This window comes from Bubalus kerabau, chromosome 19 (genome assembly GCF_029407905.1).
Source record: "Bubalus kerabau isolate K-KA32 ecotype Philippines breed swamp buffalo chromosome 19, PCC_UOA_SB_1v2, whole genome shotgun sequence".
In the NCBI taxonomy this organism is placed as follows: Eukaryota; Metazoa; Chordata; class Mammalia; order Artiodactyla; family Bovidae; genus Bubalus; species Bubalus kerabau.
Window position 1 is genome coordinate 4,553,625 of NC_073642.1, and position 22,413 is coordinate 4,576,037.

The 22,413-nt window shown below is 41.4% G+C and overlaps 1 protein-coding gene across 1 annotated transcript in view; it reads right to left on the reverse strand.

Annotated features, from left to right (window-relative positions):
* Positions 1 to 252: 252 nt before the first annotated feature.
* GABRB3 (gamma-aminobutyric acid type A receptor subunit beta3) overlaps positions 253 to 22,413 on the reverse strand; it is a 283,275-nt gene continuing 261,114 nt past the window's right edge. The window contains exons 8-9 of the mRNA XM_055555724.1: positions 15,940 to 16,184; positions 253 to 4,785 (exon numbers count right to left, since the gene is read on the reverse strand). Of these exons, the coding sequence (XP_055411699.1) occupies positions 4,447 to 4,785; positions 15,940 to 16,184 (584 nt within the window). The 3' untranslated portion in view covers positions 253 to 4,446. The remainder of the gene's footprint in view (positions 4,786 to 15,939; positions 16,185 to 22,413) is intronic.

Consider the following 22,413-nt stretch of genomic DNA (forward strand, 5'->3'; position numbering starts at 1 on the left):
TCTGAAAACACTTTTTTGAATACAGGAACAATGTGGATCTGTGTGTGTGTCTGGTTTTCTTTTGACATTCAAAATAGTGATTTTTTAAAAAATGCCACATGGTTCAGCTGGTCTCATACATAGTCAGTTTTGAACTTATCTTACTTTCAGCATAACTGAAATGGGCATGTCAACTGAAAATACCTAGAATTAAAATAACGACATTATTTCAACAATAGACAGACAAGGAAGAAAAAAAAATCAGCCTTCATATTGAAGTCAGTTAGTCCTTTTTTAATAAATTTGAAGTCATTCATCAACAAATTTCATATTATATCTATCACTCAATTCTGCTGTTTTTTTATGTCAAATAATACCCCCAAAATTACATCAATGTGCTTAAGCAAAATTGGATTTTAAGTGATCTTTACAATGAAATGAAGTAAACGTGGGAATTGATCATGACAGCAATTGCCTATTCCTACTAGAATAATCCTGTACTTACCTTGAACACATTCACTGACTCGTGAAGTGGAAATAAGAGACAAGAATGACAAAATTGTTTCTGGTGCTCACCCTAGGGAGAGACATGGTAAATGAGTCACTCTCCGGGAGGTCACTGTTTACCCAGGTGTTGGGAATTTCAGGAAAACATGGCACCTTTCAATGCAGTAGAAGAGGTAATAATCAATCCAAGGCACACTAGTTGTGTCCTGGGAAAATTTAATCCACCTAGGCAGTTCTTTGCCCCATAATTCCCCTGACCCATAGCTCACATAAAATGAGAGCCGGACTCTATTCCACAAGTAACAAAATATTTCACTGTTCAGTTTTGTTTACATTAAAATGACCAGAAATAGTAACTGGTTTTCAGGTGAAGAGCTAAAGTAAGAATTATGGGATTTCAAGCCAGGAGATTTAAAGTTGGACACATCCTTTTTTTTTTTTAGAAGACACCATTGTGGGAAAAACACCAATGGGATTCTCTACGAGATGCTGAGAATGAACACCTATAGCTGCAGTGGGCCTGTCCCCTTAAAGCCAGTCCCCACGTACCGCTGTCACCTCTGAGAGGATGACCTCCCTGGTGAAAAAGTTAATTCCGTAGCTGGGCGGGGAGAAGTGGTGACGTCAATGACTGAACGTGTCCAAAGTTCTGAGTGCTGGCATTAGGAACTGCATATATACATGGGACAGAACATCATCATGACATACACCAAGGTCACTTAGAGGGAAACAAGTGGGTCACGATATAGACAATGAAACCCCTCCACAGTCCTGGGGCCAGTAGACAAGAACAACACGTGTTGTAAAGATTCCTCGGTCATATCCATCTTTCTCTGTAGGAATTTTATGTAGTAGGGCTCTGGAATTGTTTCATGTATATTCAATATGGGCAATAACAAACTCTTATCACGAGATTCTCCTATAACCTTTGAGCCCCTGTGAAGCATTTTTGGAAAGACAGGACTACTTAGAAAATTAACCTTTTATTATGTTCAGTTGTGAGAAAGAGATATCATTAGAGTCCAATTTCAACTTTTCTCTCCTTACTCAAGAGGTCTGGATGAGGGCAACAACCACCTCACGTTACGTCAAGGGTCCGGGTTCAGATTCACCCACACACCACGCTCACTGGCTCCAGGAACTACTGTGCAGTAATGAAAGGACGCTGTAACAGAACAGAGAACCAACCTCGACTCTCCTGCAGCACACAGTTCTGCTTCTTAATATTTCTCACAACTTTTAAAAATGGAGAAGCTATAAAATAATTTTATTAGAAGAGTAATTTTCTTCTAAAATGAAGTAAAGCAAACACATACCCAAGGATCTCAAAAAGTTTTTGTTTTTTTTTTACAGAATATATGTATGTATGTGTGTGTTTGTGTGTGTGTGTATGTGTAGTTACAAACACTATTTATAGTATAGCTATTATGTTTAACATCATTGCAGTGTCTACAAAGTTGTGGATCCCAGTCTTGGTGCCAAATGCATATAAAAAGCTCAAAAGCTATTATGACTATACCATGCAAATTTATATCCAGAAAACCTTGGGACATAGACTACTGTTCTTCTGAGCCCCATGGAGTCTCTGCCTTTGACAGTTGGGTACCTCAACTATGCATCGAAAATGTTTTGAATCACTTTTCTCCCAGATAGAATTAATGTCACAGTTCTGAATATATAAACTGGACATTAAAATCAATCGCTGACACTTTTGTCCATATTCATGCGTATTTTAGGGTCCCTCTTCTGCATGTGGACCTCACTCCTTGAATCACTGATACAGAAAAAGATACCTGAAGTATTGAAAGGGATAAGGTCTACACAATGTCCTTTTTTTTTTTTTTTTTTTTCTCTTTAACATGTTAACAATGATAAGGTCACTTACAAGGTTTTTCCCAATCTGTTTAACTTTTAGGATCCCCCATTATTATCCAAGAAAAAATTGTCAGAAAAAAGCCAAGGAACAAGAAAACACTTGTCTCCAGATAAAAGTAAAACCAGAGAGCAGTGGTTGTAAGAAGATACTGAAGAAAAAGATAAGAATGAAAGGGAAGAAAGGGTATAAAACTGGTCACTGCTTCTAGTGTGAGACTTTGTGGTGGGTTTGACTTGCTACAGACATGACAGATTAAAGGTCATCAGCCGCTGAAGAAAATCAAGTAGTGGTCAGCTCCTGGGGATGGCCTATGGCACAAACCCCCACAGAGGGGATGGAGCCCCTGTCTGTGGGGAAACTGAGGCCAACTCTGCGAATACCGGGCAAGGCTCTGGTCACTGGTTTTGGATAGAACAGAGAGGGTGAGGCATATGTGGCATTTTGGGATAAAGTATCAATTTAGCAGTTCTTTCCTGAATAGTTTGCTTTTTTGTTTCTCCAAATGCTTAACTTCACTGTGACATCTGTTTGCACAACTGTAGTCATTTCAGTTTATGGATGCCTGTGATAGAAATATTGTTTACAAAAAATATATCATCTCTTTTTTTTTCTTTAGAAAGATCTCATCTAAATAGTAAGTTAAGGTTGCACCTATGAAACCGGTGCACCTTGTCTTGTTTCTACGAGCTTTAAAAAGTCCAAATACTGATGAGGCTGTGGGCTGGAAGGAACCAAAAGTGACTGTGTTTGTCGTCAGGTTGCTCTCCTTTGCCTCAAGAGAACGGTCATGGGTCCCTGGGTGATGCATGGTGTGGACTGGTCGTGTTCCTGCAGCATCCTAGTTACACCAGGAGTAGTTGAATGTGCTTGTGAAACATGTCAGATACAGAAATAAAATCATGAGGATGTTTCATGGTTTCTGAAACTGAATAGAAGTGTTTTCACTTCAGTGTTAATTCTAGAGAACAGAAAGTAGTTACATCACAGAAAGAAAAATATGACATTGCATGCTGCCATGATAGCAAGCATAAACAAAATCTTGGAAAATATACATATGTATATGCATATTATGCAAATGTATTTGATATTAACATACAATGTTATAAGAGTGATTGATAACTTAAAAACAAGGGGGAAAATCATCCTAGGTGGTTTTACCTTAGGGTAACAAATAACCTGAGACGTCTAAGCTTTCCATTAGATACCAGGCCTAGCAATCCGTAAGAGATGTGGAGCACGTGTTCAGTGATTGAAATGTCAACTCAACGTTGCCAAAATGTGCCACCGTGTCCCACAAGATGGGTAAGCTGATCTACTCCAAGTGAGCAAAGAAATACACTGTACAGCAGAGTACTTACGATGAAATGCCATCCATCCCCGATGGGCTTTCCAAAGATGGGCATGCAGACATCAGCATGGGCTCTGCCTATGTTTAAGAAACAGCTGAGCAGACACCGGAGGCTCACTGCACCCACGGAACCAGTACAGAGGAAGTCTGCCCCACGAAAGCAAACCCCATCGCCAAGAAAGCCAAAAAGCCTTTGCTTAATAAACTGAAAGAGTGGGTATGAAGTGTGACTCGTTTTAAACTAGCAATACCACTGAATGAGTTTTTGAAGAAGAAGTTTCTTCCTGATTTTTAAACTAAAACATCTATCTTATGATAATAAAAGACACATTTTGGGATGATATTGTGTTTCGCGCCCTCATTCTCAAGGCATAAGATTTAGACAATGCTTGTCCCTTTCAATTAAAAAAGAAAAAAACTATGACTTTCTTTAATATGCATCCTGTGATTGAATTGTCCATAGCTGCAAAATGTATATATGTATGTGTATTTGTCTGACATACACATGGGTACTCACACCTGTGTGTATAAACATATACACATACATCCTCATATACACGTGTATTTTATATATATGCTGAGAAAGTTCACATATATATACAATTGCGTATGTATATATGTGTGTATCTGCGTGTGTGTGTGTCTGTGTGTGTGTGTACAGGTATAAAAACTTGACAGGCAGAGTAATATTTCACTCAGTGTTAAATGAAGTCTTTGAAAAATCAAGTACAGTCACTCAGTTAACATAGTACAGCCAGTAAACTAAGTTGAAAAGAGAAAAAGTGAATGGAAACACGATCCGGGACCATCTGTCTATGGCATTCACGTCGGTTAGGTCAGGGATTTTAATTTTGAGCTGTGAAGACCTCCTCCGTAGGTGGGCCTTCTTGTGCGGGACGCTTCTGTCCACGTGTCGCCCGTGCCCTTCCCGGGGCATGCTCTGCTTCCTGTACTGGATTCCTGAGTTGTCAAAGGATCTTGCTGAATTCCGGGTATCACCAACGCCGCCGGCAACCTCATTCATCTCATTGTGAACCTCCAGCGATGTTAACAGAATATTTCCGTGAGCATCCACCTGATTGGAAGGAAATCACATGCTTAGATAGCTAGCGTAGCATGTCAATAAGCCTAACTTCCACATGCAAACCCAGGACAGACTTATGTCAGTCTATCAGGTCACATATACTATGAGAAACTGCACATCTAGCGAACTCAGCATTTTGTTTTAGTGTAAAGTGTCATTTTGTGGGCTTAACTGCAAGTTAGAAACTTCTATACTCTCCTATTCTTCTTTGGAAGTCAATTGGTCCCCTTTTTTGATGATAACAAAAATACCCAAATTACCACGAAGATACAAGTGAGTACTGTGATGAATGGACACTCCTGATGACTTTTGTGGATCTCCTCACTCAATCCTGGTCCTTGCAGAAGACATCCTTTTTAACTGCTATATTTAAGACAGGCTAAAGTCCCTTCTCACACTGGAGCCAAACTTTAAAAAAACATTTTATTCTGTGCTAAATATAGCTTCAGACCTTTCATGATGATACCACTGGCCCATTTTATTTGTTGGTCTGCCACAAAACTTTCATGGATCATGTCTGAGGCTAGGCCTTAAGGGAGAGGTTCAGGAGGTGAGGAGAGGAGAGAAGCCCAACACTAAGAGTAGGGGCTTGTACAGGAGTGCAGGCAGGATGGCCCCAAACCCCAAAGTGACCCAGACGCAGGAAGGACGATCAACATCCAGTGGCCATCAGACGCTGGCACAGAGGCACCAAAAAAGACTCAGAGATAGATACCTCCATCATGGTTTGGGTGAAAGTGAAAGTCGCTCAGTCGTGTCGGACTCTGCGACTCCATGGACTATACAGTCCATGGAATTCTCCAGGCCAGTATACTGGAGTGGGTAGCCTTTCCCTTCTCCAGGGGATCTTCCCAACCCAAGGATCGAAGCCAGGTCTCCTGCATTGCAGGCAGATTCTTTACCAGCTGAGCCACATGGGAAGCCCAAGAATACTGGAGTGGGTAGCCTATCCCTTCTCCAGCAGATCCTCCCGACCCAGGAATTGAATCACGGTGTCCTGCATTGCAGGTGGATTCTTTATTAACTGAGCTATCAGAGAAGCCCCAAACGATAAATAAATCCATGGAGTTCTCCAAGCCAGAATACTGGAGTGGGTAGCCTTTCCTTTCTCCAGAGAATCTTCCCAACATAGGGAATGGACACAGGTCTCCTGCATTGTGGGCAGATTCTTTACTAACTGAGCTATCAGGGAAGCCCTACCATCCAATTATGCTTGGGGAAGGAGAGATGTAGTCATTAGAATGTCACCCCTTTCTCCCCATCCATTTGAATAAATTATGCAAAAGGCACTTTGCAAACAGAGAGAGGATATAGCCTGAATTATCCAGGTGTGCCCAATCTAATCATATGAGACCTTAAAAGCAGATAATTTTCTCCAACTAGAAGCAGAAGAGAAAGCCAGGACGTGGCAGAAATTGAAAGCCTGAGGAATTGGAAGCATAAAGAGTAGATTTGCCCTTGATTGAGAGAACTACAGGAAAGTCCTGGAAAGAAAGGGGGCAGCTTCAAGGAGCAAAGACAGGCCCTGGCCCACAGCCAGCAAGACCACCTCAGTCCTACAACCACAAGGAACCACGGTATCCAATGAGCTGAGCCCTACTGTACTCAGACTTCTGACTGAACCAACTATGAGATAATATTTGGGTGTTGTTTTAAATGTTATGTTTGTGGTAAATTGTTATGGCAACAATCAAAACTAGTACAGGAGAGAAGAGGGAAGATTTCAGAGGGGAGATGAATTTGAACTGGGCCTTAAAGAATGAGTACAAATTTCTCAGGCAAAGAGCCAGAGAAACACCAAGGCACAGCCTTGAAGGGTGGCTGAAATGTTTTGAAAGGGGCAAACTAGTTGAGTGGGACTGAAGTCCTGGAGAGAATGGATGCACGCACTCAACTCCTGGCCCACACTCAGGAGAGAGAGAGGAGGTGACTGTCATTCTCATCCCTGTCATCCTCATCTGCTTATCACCTTATCATTACAAGAAAGAACACCTGATAAATGGGAAGCAGATCAGAGTCGAGCTATTAAAAGAATTTCCCCTTTACCCTTCAGGCAGTAAGAAATAAAAGAGGTTTCCAGGTGAAAAAGTGACATATTTCTGAAACCCAACTGAAGCAGCAGAATAAAGAATAGAAGATGGGTGTGAAGGGATAAAGTGAAGAGACAGACCCTAGCTGGTGTGCACTGCACTGGCCTCTGTTTTTTGAGGGCAGTCTGGGAGAGAAATGCCAGGAGGGAGTGAGTAACTGCTCCCCGCCAGCTACTGCACCCATTCCTGCATGTCCTCTAGGTGATGCTGGACCCTCAGCGATGTCTCACCACCGCCTGGTCACTTCTGCATCTCTGCAGTTAAGAAGGTGGGAAAGGCGTGGAGGAGTTACTCATCACCCTGCTCCCACCTGGCCCTTCCTAAGCTCCCTGGAGAAACAATCACATCGTGGACTCAGGGTACAGCAGCCCGCCCACATTAGCCTGGTTGGGTTCAATATCCCCCAGCGTCTACTGTCCCCTGGAAGTGGAAGCAGTCAGTCTGGGGGTGCTGGGAGACACAAACAGACCACGATCACACCATGCACATTAGGGAGAAGGTTTTTATGAAGACCTGTTCTTGGGGAAGGAACAGAGTGAAAGAAGAGCAATAGTTCTGTTTTCTTTTGTTTTTTTGTTTGTTTGTTTGTTTTTTAATTTTATTTTATTTTTAAACCTGAAACACTGTATTAGTTTAGTGGAGGGAAAAATTCTAATGGGGCTTGAACCTCAAAAGTACTGGGAATAATAGACCTTTGTAAGAACCTGTGTTCCATATCTGTTCTTTTCATCATTTCTCCTGGAATGATTGTCAGTAAAGTCTTTATAACAAAAAAGTCAATTTTCCCATTTTGGGGATCAATGAAGTGTCTGCTGGTTTGGAGCTCAGTCATGTGGGAAGGAGCAGCCTGACAGGTAAATAAAAATGTGGCTGAAACAGGAGGAGACAGCAAAGGAAAGATCAGCAAGGGACTGGGCAATAGCACGTCCTCCACAGAGACCACCCAGGAGCTATGGGTGTGCACCCTCTCTAAGAAGGGGGTGATCTGGACCTGCTTCAGAAGCTGTGGGCAGTTGGCTCTTAAGGCAACACAGAGGTGACTGTAATGTGTCAGATGAGCTGGGCTTTACCCAGAGGCACAGAGGAGTAAGAGAAGGTCCTTGTCTCAAGGAGAAGAGCTTCAAATAATCAGCAAATGCAGTTTAGAAGACATTGCATATTTATTACCCTTAAAGCACATTTTAAAATAAGGCCTACAATGCCATCTCTTTCTAGTTACTAAAAATGCCATATGCAAAGCTCCTTTTATCAAAATTTTGGGATTATGATGCTTTTGTAGAACAAAATACTAATTAAAGAAAAGTCTTTTCTTAAAGAAGAAAGTATTTTGTGATACATTTATCAGAATGGACTTTGGTGGTTCTAATGACTCAGATTTTCACCTGGCTTTAAAAATATGTTTATCTGTTTTATTAGAGGAGGGCATGGCAGCCCACTCCGTATTTTTGCCTGGAGAATCGCGTAGACAAAGGAGCCTGGTCTATACGGTCGCAAAGAGCTGGACAAAACTGAGTCACTGAACACACATCTATTTTATACATAGTACTGTGAAGTAATAACCTATCAAGGAAAAGAACTTGGAAAAAATATGTATACATGTACGTAAAGCTGAATCGCTATCCTGTATATCTAAAACTTACACAATATTGTAGGTCAGCTATACTTCAATAAAAATTGTTTAAATGTAGTTTTAATTTTTTAAAAACAGGTATGCTTATGAATGGTTCTCCCTTCCTCTGACTCTAGGAGAGTGAGAAAACACGTGGGTTCAGTGGTACCAAACTGATGACAAATATCCCTCATTTATGGACATACATTCTCTGGGCACTTACCACATCCAGCTCTGGCACAAACTTTGGTAGATGCAAAGAATGGGATGGCATCTAGGTCAGAAGGCCCAGTGAAATGTGGCCTGCCATCTCCTGAGCATAGAGCATGTGCCCTGGAGGTTGGAAGAGCAGGGACAAGACCACCTGCATGGAGCAGAGAGTGACAGAGGCATGATGGGAAAAAGCGGTAGACAAAATCAGGATAACATCATAGAGAAGAACATCTGGCTTAAGTTTTGAAGGAGGGTAAGATGTGGACGAAGAAGAGGGGTTCTGAGATAAGAGAAAGGCAAAGAGATAATAAGATATATGGTGATTGCAGGAAGCCCAAAGGGAGAGTGAAAAAACACAAAAAGTAAGGTCAATTGGATGTTGAGTTGATTTTTCAAGACTTAATGACAAATCTGTATGAATTCTGTCTTCCCTCCTCCCTTTGGCCAGTTTTGTGCAGTTGGGAAAGAACTTCAGAAAGGTGAGTCTAGGTCTGCACCCTTGTGTCTCACTTGATGTTCCAGTGAAGGAAACCCACCCTGAAAGAAGCCGAACTCAAGGTCATCAACATTTACAAAGTTGGGGTGCCTGGGTACTCTGATACCTGTGGCTGCCTTGAAGCCGTGGGAGAACTAATAATAACTGCATCACTCCATTTCAGAGTGAGTGAACAGCTACATTATTGTTTCATTATGCTGAAAGGAACTTGAATATATATATATTAGATATGGAATTAATAAGACCTCAGAGTAAATCTGGAGAAGGCAATGGCACCCCACTCCAGTACTCTTGCCTGGAAAATCCCATGGATGGAGGAGCCTGGTAGGCTGCAGTCTATGGGGTCGCGAAGAGTCGGACACGACTGAGCGGCTTCACTTTCACTTTTCACTTTCATGCACTGGAGAAGGAAATGGCAACCCATTCCAGTATTCTTGCCTGGAGAATCCCAGGGACGGGGGAGCTTGGTGGCTGCCGTCTATGGGGTCGCACAGAGTCGGACATGACTGAAGCGACTTAGCAGCAGCAGTAGCAGCAGAGTAAATTAATTTGGCTGTTTTTGACACAGTTTTACCTTTGCATAGATTTCATTTAAACATGAACCAGTGTGTAGAAAATTTACATGAAAACTACTAGAAGGTTTTTTTTTATTTAAGAATTAAAAGGTTACTAAAATTCGTTGAATCTCAGAAACCAAACATTTAAAAAAAATATTTCTAGAAGAGATGCTAATCTTTTCCTATCATTTAGAATTTAAATCTTAAAACAGATGGGATTGTGAAAATGCTCTGTATAGAATGATAGTGATGACTCATAATTTCTAAAGCATTTCATGAATACCACTTATTTTGAAAATTTGTCTTATATCTACTATAATTAGATTTCAATGTAGTTTTTTCTTCCTGTCTATAACCCAGAAACATTCAGAGATGAAAAACATCTCCTGTGGAATGTATCCTAGAGGGATTTTCAGTTTCTTCCAAGAATCTGTCATCAGATTGGCACACTGTTAATATCTTATTCTCTACTTAAAGCTTCAAAATAAGTAAAATACTCTAGTTTTAGGAAAATGAGGAACTATTTGTCATGTGAGGAACAAAATGTTGCTCTTTAGTAAGAGGAATGGTGTCAAGCCTGAAGCTCTGATTCCTTGGCAAGACTTTCTGCCACTTCATGAAATTCAAATACCATTTGCTCAACGTGAAAAATATCACAAGGCTTGTAACTATTAACACATGCATTACAACTGAAGATGGTTGGTTCTTAGTTATAGAAACAACCCAGGAACAAACAGAAGCACAAATAAATAAGGTCAGAATTTTCATTGCACCACTGGTCTCAGGAGAAACTAAGTGACTATGTGAACACCGCCACTAAGTTAATACAAGGGAAATCTACACTCATGGTCTGACATTAAGTTCAATAGCATCATAGTCAAGTTGGTGGCCTGCAGAGCCCCTGAAGACACGGCTCTGAGATCTCTTACAGGACACAAGGAAAGACAATGATGGTGCACATGCTTGCTGTCGCCCAGTGTCTATCAGCCCAAGGACAGCCGCAGCCCCTGAGCCGCTTGGTTCCCAGGTATGACAGAGGTGCCATCTGAGGACACTGCTGGTCAGACCAATAAACAATCCCAAGAGATATCACTGACAGTGAATGAGTGAATGAATACTTACATTCATTAATTGTATGTAATTAATTACATACAATAATTAGAAAGGACTCTTGAAGCTGTTGGCCTGTGCATAGCTCCATTTCTGTTTTGCATGAAATTTGTGATTCTTTACTCACTTTCTTTTCATTCATCCAGATCATGTGATATGAAATTTTGGGAGATGCATTTCTACTTTAAAAATACCACTAAATTCTTAGGTGTGGTCAGCAACATTTTATAAGTATAGTTGATTTATAATGTTTCAGGTACATAACAAAATGATTAAGTTCTCTGTCACTCTTTACATACACACACACACACACACACATATTCAATACATACACTCTTTTCCATTATTCGTTATTATAAGATATTGAATATAGTTCCCTGTGCTATATAAGGTCCTGGTTGTTTCTCTATTATATATATAATCTATATATATCTATATATTAGTGTATGCATGTTAATCCCAAATTCCCAATTTATCCCTCCCCTCTCTTTCCCCTTTGGGACCCATAAGTTTATTTTCTATGTCTGTGAGTTTATTTCTGGAAATAAGATAATTTTATCATTTTTTAAAGATTCACATATAAGCGGTATCCCATGATATTTGTCTTTGTCTGTCTGATTTACTTCACTTAGTGTAATACTCTCTGGGTCCATCCATGTTGCTGCAAATGGCATTATTCCGTTCATTTTTATGACTGAGGAATACTGCACTGTATACATGTACCACATCTTTATCCATTAATCTGTTAACAGGCACTTGGGTTGCTTCCATGTCTTGGCTATTGTGAATAGTGCTGCTATGGTCACTTGGGTGCATGTATCTTTGCAAATTAGAGTTTTCATCTATTCTGGATATATGCCCAGGTGTGGGATTGCAGGATCATATGGCAACTCTATTTTTGGTTTCTTAAGGAACCTTTATACTGTTTGCCACAGGGGCTGTACCAATTTACATTCCTGCCAAGAGTGTAGGAGGGTTCCCTTTTTTTCACACCCTCTCCAGAATTTATTGTTTATAGATTTTTTTTTTTTAATGATGGCCATCCTGACTGGTATAAGGTGATACCTCATTGTATTTTTTATTTGTGTTTCTCTAATAATTAGCAGTATTGAACATCTTTTCAGGTTGGCCATCTAGTCAGCAAAATTTTTAATGTTTACCTTTAACAGCATCAAATATGCATTTAAAACATGCATTTGTATGCTGATTTTAAACTGTAAGAACTGATATCTATAATTACAGATTTAAAAAAAATATGAACATATAAAGGCTCTAAGAAAACTGCTGAGAAATTGAAACAAACAATTTTTCCTTTTCTCCTTTGCCTTTCACTTCATTTCTTTTCTCAGCTATGTGTAAGGCCTCCTCAGACAGCCATTTTGCCTTTTGCATTTCTTTTTCTTGGTAATTTTTTTCTTTTATTTCTTTTTCTTGGTAAAGAAAAGGAAAACAAACAATAAAAATGGACTCATGAATTTTCTTCTGCATCTGATTTATAATATATTAGTTCTACATTCTGCTTAATTTTGACTGTGGATTTAGAGATTTGGGGGTTTTGTTTCTGTTTTAAAATTTAAGCTTCACTCGAAAAGATATTTCTGTAGCACAACAATTTAACCTTTGTAAAGGGCATCATTTAGAAGAAATCTAAGCCTGTTTAAATTATGAGGGAATTTGGAAAAACAGCACTGTATGTGTCTGTGTGTCTGTGTAATGGAAACAATAATAAACCGATGAATTCTTGTTTCCTTGGAAACGGTGTGACCAAAGCACACTGTGCATACACAGGAGGATGTGGACTCATTTGGAAACACACCAGCATGGTGCTAAGTACACATTCCAGTAAGAAATCCAAGGGCATGTTGCCTGCGAAAGCCTGATTTTATTCACAAATCCTGGTTCCTCCCACCAACTTTATGTGCCACTGAAAGGACAGGAGCCATTTACAGTCATTTAACCGCCTTCGCTCATTCATGAACACCCAGGGACCTATTCCGACCATGGGAAGGCCACGGGCACCGCACTCCTCCAGGGAGCTACCACACCCCTGCGAGAGGTTTGGGTCAGTGACGCACTAAGAGCATCAGAAAGAAGAAGGAAACCTCATAAACCTGAGAATAAGTGAATTTAATAAGAAGCATTTAAAAGTAAAGAAATATAGGAACAAGCCCAGTATGTCCATCGGTGGAGGTACATGTTTGAAGACTTGAAGTGATGCAACAGGTAAAGATAAAGACAAAATTTTATACAGAGACAACAGTGTGCTTTCACTAAAATAGTGTTTATAATTGCAATGACATAGGGTTTTTATTAATAAATGGAAATGACATCTAATTGCAAAGTTTGTAATTGGAAATATATAAAGTGAGATGAAGCGGCTTGTGGAAGAAACTGCTTGGTGCCCTTTTTCTGCATTCAGACCACTAGACCATCCAGGTGTGACCTAAACCGTGTCCCTTATAATCACACAGTGGAAGTGACAAACAGATTCAGGATTAGATACGAAGACAGAGTGCCTGAAGAACTACGGATGGAAGTTTGTGACATTGTACAGGAGGCAGTGATCAAGACAATTACCAAGAAAAAGAAATGCAAAAGGCAAAATGGCTGTCTGAGGAGGCCTTACACATAGCTGAGAAAAGAAATGAAGTGAAAGGCAAAGGAGAAAAGGAAAAATACACCCATTTGAATGCACAGTTCCAAAGAATAACAAGGAGAGATAAGAAAGCCTTCCTCAGCGATCAGTGCAAAGAAATAGAGGAAAACGTTAGAATGGGAAAGGCTAGAGATCTCTTCAAGAAAATTAGAGATACCAAGGGAACATTTCATGCAAATATGGGCACAGTAAAGAACAGAAATGGTATGGACGTAACAGAAGCAGAAGATATTAAGAAGAGGTGCCAAGAAAACACAGAAGAACTATACAAAAAAGATCTTCATGACACAGATAATCATGACGCTGTGATCACTCACCTAGAGCCAGACATCATGGAATGTGAAATCAAGCGGGCCTTAGGAAGCATCACTACGAGCAAAGCTAGTGGAGGTGATGGAATTCAAGTTGAGCTATTTCAAATCCTAAAAGATGATGCTGTGAAAGTGCTACACTCAATATGCCAGCAAATTTAGAAAACTCAGCAGTGGCCACAAGACTGAAAAAGGTCAGTTTTCATTCCAATCTCAAAGAAAGGCAATGCCAAAGAATGCTCAAACTACTGCACAGTTGCACTCATCTCACAAGCTAGCAAAGTAATGCTCAAAATTCTTCAAGTTAGACTTCAATAGTACATGAATGGAGAACTTCCAGACGTTCAAGCTGGATTTAGAACAGGCAGGGGAACCAGAGATCAAAATGCCAACATCCGATGGATCATTGAAAAAGCAAGAGAGTTCCAGAAAAACATCTATTTCTGCTTTACTGACTATGCTAAAGCCTTTTTAGCTTTAGCCTTTTTAGCTTTTGTGATCTACTGTGTGGATCACAACAAACTATGGAAAATCCTTCAAGAGAGGGGAATACCAGACCACCTTTCCTGCCTCCTGAAAAATCTTTAGGCAGGTCAAGAAGCAACACTTGGAACTGGACATGGAACAACAGACTGATTCAAAATTGGGAAAAGAGTATGTCAAGGCTGTACATTGTAACCCTGCTTATTTAACTTATATGCAGAGTACATCACGTGAAATGCTGGGCTGGATGAAGCATAAGCTGGAATCAAAATTGCTGGGAGAAATATCAATAACTTTAGATACAGAGATGACACCACCCTTACATGGCAGAAAGCAAAGAACTAAAGAGCCTTATGATGAAAGTGAGAGAGAAGAGTGAAAAAGCTGGCTTAAAACTCAACATTCAGAAAACTAAGATCATGGCATCTGGTCCCATCACTTCATAGCAAATAGATGGGGAAACAATGGAAACAGTGAGAGATTTTATTTTTGGGGGCTCCTAAATCACTGTGGATTGTGACTGCAGCCATGACATTAAAGATGCTTGCTCCTTGGAAGAAAAGCTATGACCAACCTAGACAGAATATTAAAAAGCAGAGACATTACTTTGCTGACAAAAGTCCATCTAGTCAAAGCTATGTTTTTTCCAGTAGTCATGTGTGGATGTGAGAGTTGGACTATAAGGAAGGCCGAGCACCAAAGAATTGATGCTTTTGAACTGCGGTGTTGGCGAAGACTCTTGAGAGTCCCTTGGACTGCAAGAAGATCCAACCAGCCTATCCTAATGGAAATCAGTCCTGATACTCATTAGAAGGACTGATGCTGAAACTTCAACACTTTGGCCACCTGATGAGAAGAGCTGACTCATTGGAAAAGACCCTGATGCTGGGAGGGATTGAAGGCAGGTGGAGAAGGGGATGATAGATGGTGAGATGATGGATGGCATCACTGACTCAATGGACATGAGTTTTAGCAAGCTCTGGGTGTTGGTGATGGACAGGAAGTCTGTCATGCTGCAGTCCACGGGGTCACAAAGAGTTGGACATTACTGAGCGACTAAACTGAACTTCCGGGTTCAGAGCCCATGGGGTTAGAGCAGCTCCCAGCTTGGCCACTGTTGCCTATGGCTGCCTGCCTGGCATTTTGCAGAACATAGCCAGCAGGGCCAGGCCAGGGTAGATCCATGAGAGCCCTGGGACAGCACACAGCTCCTGCCCTCACTAGAGACCTTGAACCAGGGCAGATGAGCGAGAGCGCTGTCCACACCATGTGAAAAACAGTGCCATGCTGGCTACCACATCTGTAATTTGACCACTGAAGGAAAATTGCAACATTCTGGAAAATGTTTTTGCCTGTCAAGTTTGGGCCCCACATGCCAGAATTTCATTCATTCTGATATCTTTTGTTTTCTTTTCATATTTGGAAACTGGTAAGTTTTTGGCTTCTCTAAGTTTTGCACCAACTTTGCTTTTCAATAAAACTCAGTGACTTGCAGAGGCCACATTTTAGGCTACGGTCAACAAGCCCACATCACTCCTACTGAAAGGCCATGATGCTGCAGGTCTGAGAGTCTGGGAAAGGCAGGGGCTGTGGGGGATGGGGTGGGGCAGGGTGGCCTACCCGGTTGCTGTCACCCTTTGAGCGGTCATTCTTCGCCTTGGCGTTCTTTTCTGCAAGCTTCTTCTGCCTTTGAGGGCCTCTTCCAAAGAAAATGTAGTTGACAAAGGCATACTCCAGTAGGGCCAGAAACACAAAGACAAAGCAGCCCATGAGGTACATGTCAATGGCTTTGACGTAGGGGATTTTGGGCAACGTCTCCCGAAGGTGCGTGTTGATGGTTGTCATGGTCAGCACGGTGGTAATCCCTGAAAGAGAAACGTGAGCGTGAGAGGCTGCCATTCTGCTGCTTAGCTCCTCACTCCTCACTTTCCTGCTTTACTTTCTCAAACAGCTTGAAATAGTTGGAAACAAGCAATTGAAAACTATTGGGTGATCTAAATGCAATAGAATACAAAACATAATTTGGGCAGCAGGTCACTCCCCAGGCTAGGGAGCTGACACCTCTTCCCCACCCCACTTGGGAGGCATCTCCCATCCCATCTGACCCACAGGTGGATGGAGAGGTGTGGGGGCAAAGCAGAGGTTGCCCTGCATGAAAGCTGGAAGAAACGAAAACCAACCCAGAATTTATCATAAAACACTAAGTGTCTGGATGAGAAGCTTCCAGGAAGAAGAATGAATCTGTGGAGAATCTAAGACGGTTATCTGTGGCCACTAGAGAAGAAAACAATTCTTACCATACGGCCTTAGAGCAAGGGTAAGGAAGTGAAAGTGAAAGTGAAGTCTCTCAGTTGTGTCCAACTCTTTGAGACCCCATGGACTGTAGCTTGCTACACTCCTCCGTCCATGGGATTCTCCAGGCAAGAATACTGGAGTGGGCTGCCATTTCTTTCTCCACAAGGGGAAGGAGGTAATGACTTAAAGCTACTAAGGACAGGATCCAGCCCTGAGTGCAAAGACAGGGAATGTTTGAGTGAAGTTCTGGAGAACAGATTACTTCACAGAGCAACTTCCCCCCTCTGCTAAGAACAAGGTTACAAAGCTGCCTCAGGACATGGTGGTTTCAGGCTCAGGCTGATGATTTTATTCAAAATATAGCATCTTACCAAGCTCTGGGGCAAGTGATCTGTTCTCTCGTTTTTTTTTAATGTCATTGTTTTGAATTCTTTAGTTAGTATGAATAATGTTAAGTGAGGAATGTCATTTTTCCCCTAAGGGAGCTATGTGTAGTCTCTAAAAACATGTAAGGATCATATTTTGTAATTCTCCCATAGCAATGGGCATGTTCTTAGTGTACAAAGATTCCACACAGGATGATCTGAAGCCACAGAGAGCAGGAGACTCATTGGCCTATGACACGACCAGAGTTCACTGAGCTGAGTGAAGCCACATACTAGGGAAGGAACTGCACCACTCACTTCTCAGTGGCGGGCCTTCCTGCTGCTGACTTGCTTTCTCTGAGATAGTAACTTGTGAAATATTAAGAAGTCTCAAAAAAGCAAGGCAGTTCCAAAGAGCCAGCTCTTTTCTATCCACGAGACTGATGCTACAGCAGGTAACTACTCCTGTGTCTTCTGGGACCCAAAAGAGGGTCGTGGCTGTGAGGACTCTTCCAGGTGAGAACTTCAGCCATGGTCCTTCAGCTGCAGGCACCCAGAACACCAGTGATGTTCCCCAGGCCGGCAGGTGGGGTAAGCCTGAGAGGCCGGACACATGGGCTCTCCAGACCTCTTCTCTGAACCCCCTGGAGCCCCACTCAACTTCCGGAGTGAGAGGCTAGGTTTTTAAGTATCTTAATCTGATGCCCTCCAGATTCCCATCCCATCCTTGGAGGAGCATCAGAGCCCAGGGCTCCCCTCGCTCGGGACCTCCTGGAGAAGTGAGCCCAGACTTCTGTCCACATGTGCTGAGTTGCCTGTAGGAGGAGACGAGGGAAAGAAGGAGCAGAGGACCTATTTTCATGTCTGACTATAAACCAGGGCTGTCAACGAATCTGTGGAAATCAAAGATGTCAGAATATTTTAAGACTTCTCTAACATAAAATTCATGTGCACCTGGGGACTTTTAAAATTTGAAAATGGCAATGGTATAATTACAGTTTACAAAGAAGTGCAAAACCCCATGTAGATGCTACAAAATCAGGTGTTCTCACTATTACCTAAAATTTTGTAATGCTGCTGCCATAACTTATTTTTTCCTTCCAAATGGACTTTGGAAAGTGCTCTGCTTTAGTCATTGCTTTGGGTCCAGATGACTGCTCTGAGTGGACATGTATCAACACAGGCCTCAGTAGATATCCCCAGAAAATGGGCTAAAGGAACAGAGCACAGGGAGGGCTAGCACATGTCAAGAGCACTCAGCCTGGCAAAGCTGAAAGGGGGCAAGGATGCTAGCTTCAGGCCCTCAGCTCTGGCTCCAGGACCCCTCAAGAGTAAGGTTTCATGGTGAGTGCTCTTGGCTTTCCACTTTGGGCTCACATGACCTCTTAGACTGAAAGGCTATTCAGTCTCTAATTCCTTGTACTGTTTTCCTTCCCATCAAGGTAACTGTGGACAGTGGTAGACACAGTGGTTCAGGGCCTGAGTAGTAGAACCACGAGGTCCTGGGCTTTCAGCCCAGCTCTACCATGTCCCAGCAGTAGGACTTGAGTGAGCTTGATGGGTCCACAACTGTGGTCTAAAGCTGCTGTGAAATGGAAATGCCATGGTTATAGACTACCAGTAACTGGTATTGTTAACACTCACAACAGCAAATGTTATCATTATCAGCATCACAGAAAAATATATTTTGTGGTAGCCTCCAGTTTCTTGGCGGGAGACCCAATTCCTGGCAGCCTCACCCTGAACTTCCACTCTCTAAGTGAATTCTGTCCAATGGCAGAACGGGAGATGGCCGAGTGGTGCTTTTTCTGTTCTTCATACCTTTACCAAGATGTTAAGTCTTGTTAATTATTAGTCTCAAACTATTTCTCATTAATAGTATGTTAATAAAATATATTTGGAAACTGCATTTATAAAGATGATAATGAAATAAAAATGTAATTTATATCATTTGATCTAAAGATATGTCATTTTTCTCCTTTGTGACCCAAATCATGTGGCCTAAATTATTTCAATATAAATTTTCACTTCCAGAAAGACCAATAGTTTTGAGGAAGACCATGTAATTACAACTCCCAACTTTGTAGTCTGGTGGCTTCTAGCACTAACAGTTTAATAGATGTGGGTGTCAGCACTCAGCAGGAGAGGCATAAGATCCTAAAGCACAAGAACATCCGTGCAGCACAGGTGGGTGAAGAATCAGCATTTCCCTTCAAGTAGAGAGACAGTTCCTGACGACTCCAGATTCAATAGTGCCCTGAGCCAGAGGGGTGTGTCATGGAGGTCTTCACCGAGCATCACTCCATGCAGACCTGTACCTCATTTAGAAGCAGGGAGCACTCACCACCATGCAGCCATTCAGGATGAAGGCAAACAGCACTCTGAGCATTTCAAAGGATGTAGAATATGACAGGACATGTGGAGTGGGCGGGGTTGTGTTGTTCCCCATTTAAAGCCCCCAAACCATGGTCCTATCCTCTCCAAGAGGCACTGAACACATTAGCATCTTAAAGGTTTTGAGAGATCCCTCAATAAGAATGATTAAAAATAATTCTTGCTGAGCTTTTAAAAACATCCATTATTTTTACAATGTAACAGGCAAAAGAACTCTTCTGTACACTGTCTATTGACACCGTAGAAATCACCTGTAGTGGTTAAAAGCTTTGAAGTCAGACCAACTGGTTTAAAATCTTTCTTGGGACACTCAATATTATATGACTTTGCACCAGTTGTATAGCTTTTCTGTACTTCATGCCCTTCTTTGTAAAATGGGGACACTGCCCACTGGGCTGTGTATCTTCTGTATCATGGGTCAGGCAAACATTTTCACGGGCTTGCACAGAACTTGGCACCTGAGTATTTGGTAAGTTGCCGCATGATTACCGTTCTTGGTATTATTCAGAGTTCATAAGCTGATGATACACATTTCCTTAGCCAAATGGAGTTGCTGTGCTGTCACTGTCCACGTCCTGGAGACCCAGGCTCAAAGACTGTGTCTCATGCAGGAGCTGGGACAGAAGGAGAGGCCATGGGACAGAGGGAGTCCCATGCTGAGAGCTGGACCTGCCAGATGTCTGCTGGCCCAGACGCTGAAGCCTGGAGACCACAGTTGCCTTCGGGACCTCTAAACTCAAGTCCACCTGACACTAACAAATGCCTTCAATCTGCCTTTCATGCCTGGCTCCCGGACTTCTGATATTCACCAGGACCCAGCACATCTCCAGTGGTGATGTGCCTTAGTAAGTCTGGGCAGACCACTCCTCTGTCCCCCAAACCCACAGAAGCATGACTGAGGTTTATAGCAACAATGATGGGTTGTCAAGAAAAAGTGGAGTCTACTTTCATATACCGTAATAAGGCTATGTCCACTCTAACCCGCTCCAGGTAAACTATTTATTTAATGTTGTGGAAGATGATATTTACCATTTAGGAGCTATAGAATTTGTATTATCTGGAAAATTGAGAGGGCTTCCCAGGTGGCGCTAGTGGTAAAGAACCCGCCTGCCAATGCAGGAGACGTAAGAGACTCAGGTTCGATCCCTGGGTGGGGAAGATCCTCTGGATTAGAACATGGCAACCTATTCCAGTATTCTTGTCCGGAGAATCTCATGGACAGAGGACCCTGGAGGGCTACAGTCCAGGGGGTCACAAAAAGTCGGACACAACTGCAACAACTAACATACATACATATAGAAAATTGAGGAATTTGTATTTTCAGTACACCTCACTTCTGATGATGTCTGATAATTCTGGTTCTTTGGTACTCATATCTCTCTGATTTTCTCAAAAAATGACAGATTTTCTGAGGCAGATTCCCTGGAAGCTCAGGAAGCCGCAGCTTCTGATCTCTACCACAGGCTTCTTACAGCCTTGGGAGGGGTTCTGGGAACTCTGTATTTGTATATTTTATATTCTTTTCTTAAAGAGAGCTTCTGAAGTTTAATAAGCTAACAGCTCCCCAAATTTGGATCTGCCCCTGCAAATTCACTTTAGCTGTAAATTCTTCAGGTGATAAGAGAAATTAGCTTCACAAAGAGCAATCTAGTAACATTAGTGGAAAAGGCAAAAGCTACAGAAAGGACATGACTAAGTGACTTTGCCTTTCACAGAAAGGATTGATGTTACAGGGTAACCTCTGCAGGCAGTAAAAATCCTGAAGATATTTTCAAGAGATTTTTCCCTTACCAATGTGCGTGTACATTCTCAGTCGTGTCTGATTCTTTGTGACCCCACGGACTGTAGCCTGCCAGGCTACTCTGTCCATGGGATTTTTCTCGGCAAGAATATTGGAGTGGATAGCCATTCCCTTCTCCAGGGGATCTTCCCAACCCAGGGATTGAACCTGCGTTTCCTGCATTGTAGGCTGATTCTTTACTGCTGAGCCACCAGGGAATCCATACCAAACCCATCAGAAATAGATTAACAGTTACTACAAAACTTTTAATTTTTTGATACTTTATTCTCTAAGTGTCTTTACATTCAGCTAACACTTTAGAAATAGTTACCTAAGTTTCTTAAGCCTCTGTTACATGTTATTTCATGAGAAAAAAAATCTAATCTTGAATCAATGTGAGTCACTTGTCTGTGGGTCTAAGCCAGATATCCACTTATGCACATGTACACACATTCTCTTGGAAGCAAGATACTAAGCAACTTAAATTTCTGGGAAGAGACAGTAAAAAGAAAAAGTAAGAAAGAGGGACAACCAGATCCCTGAATATTTATGCTTTTCTGCAGGCTTACAAGCAGAATTAATTCTTTCCTAGAAATTTTGAAAGGTATTATTAATTACTTCACTCCTAGGAATTAAACTCAACCCTACCCATATAAGGGATAAATTGGACAATTGCTCTTCAGCTTTGTTCTTACCTAAAATGTATTTAAATGAAACTTAGTCCATGAAGTTTCATAATAATTAGTTCAGTAGAAAATAATGTTTCTGAAAATATAAGCCTTCCCTTAATGTTAAAAAAAATATTAGAAATCATACTGGAACACATAATATATACTGGACATCAGCTAATAATCCAATTGTCAAGAGACCAGTGGCCAGAAGAGATCACTAAAGCTCTTGAGAACAACTTAGAATTTAGTATCACATTTTAATGCTCATTCATTTGTGTAATTCCAATGATATGGTATAACATTTGGCTATTTTTCTGACTTAAAAAAGAATGTGCAATTAATCAAGTCTCCTTTCTGGGCCATAGACTGATTTTGAACAGGAGATGTTAATCCTTGCTTTAAAATTAATGTCAAAAACAGTTTTATTATGCAAATATTCGGCAAGCATATTTTCCCTTTCATGGGCATGAAAATTCACATTTGAGCCTTATAATTAAATTAACACATCAAGGGAATCATGCATGAAATTAGTATTTCAAGATAAAAAGTGACTATATGGGCAAGACTGGTGTCATGATGTCAAAAATTG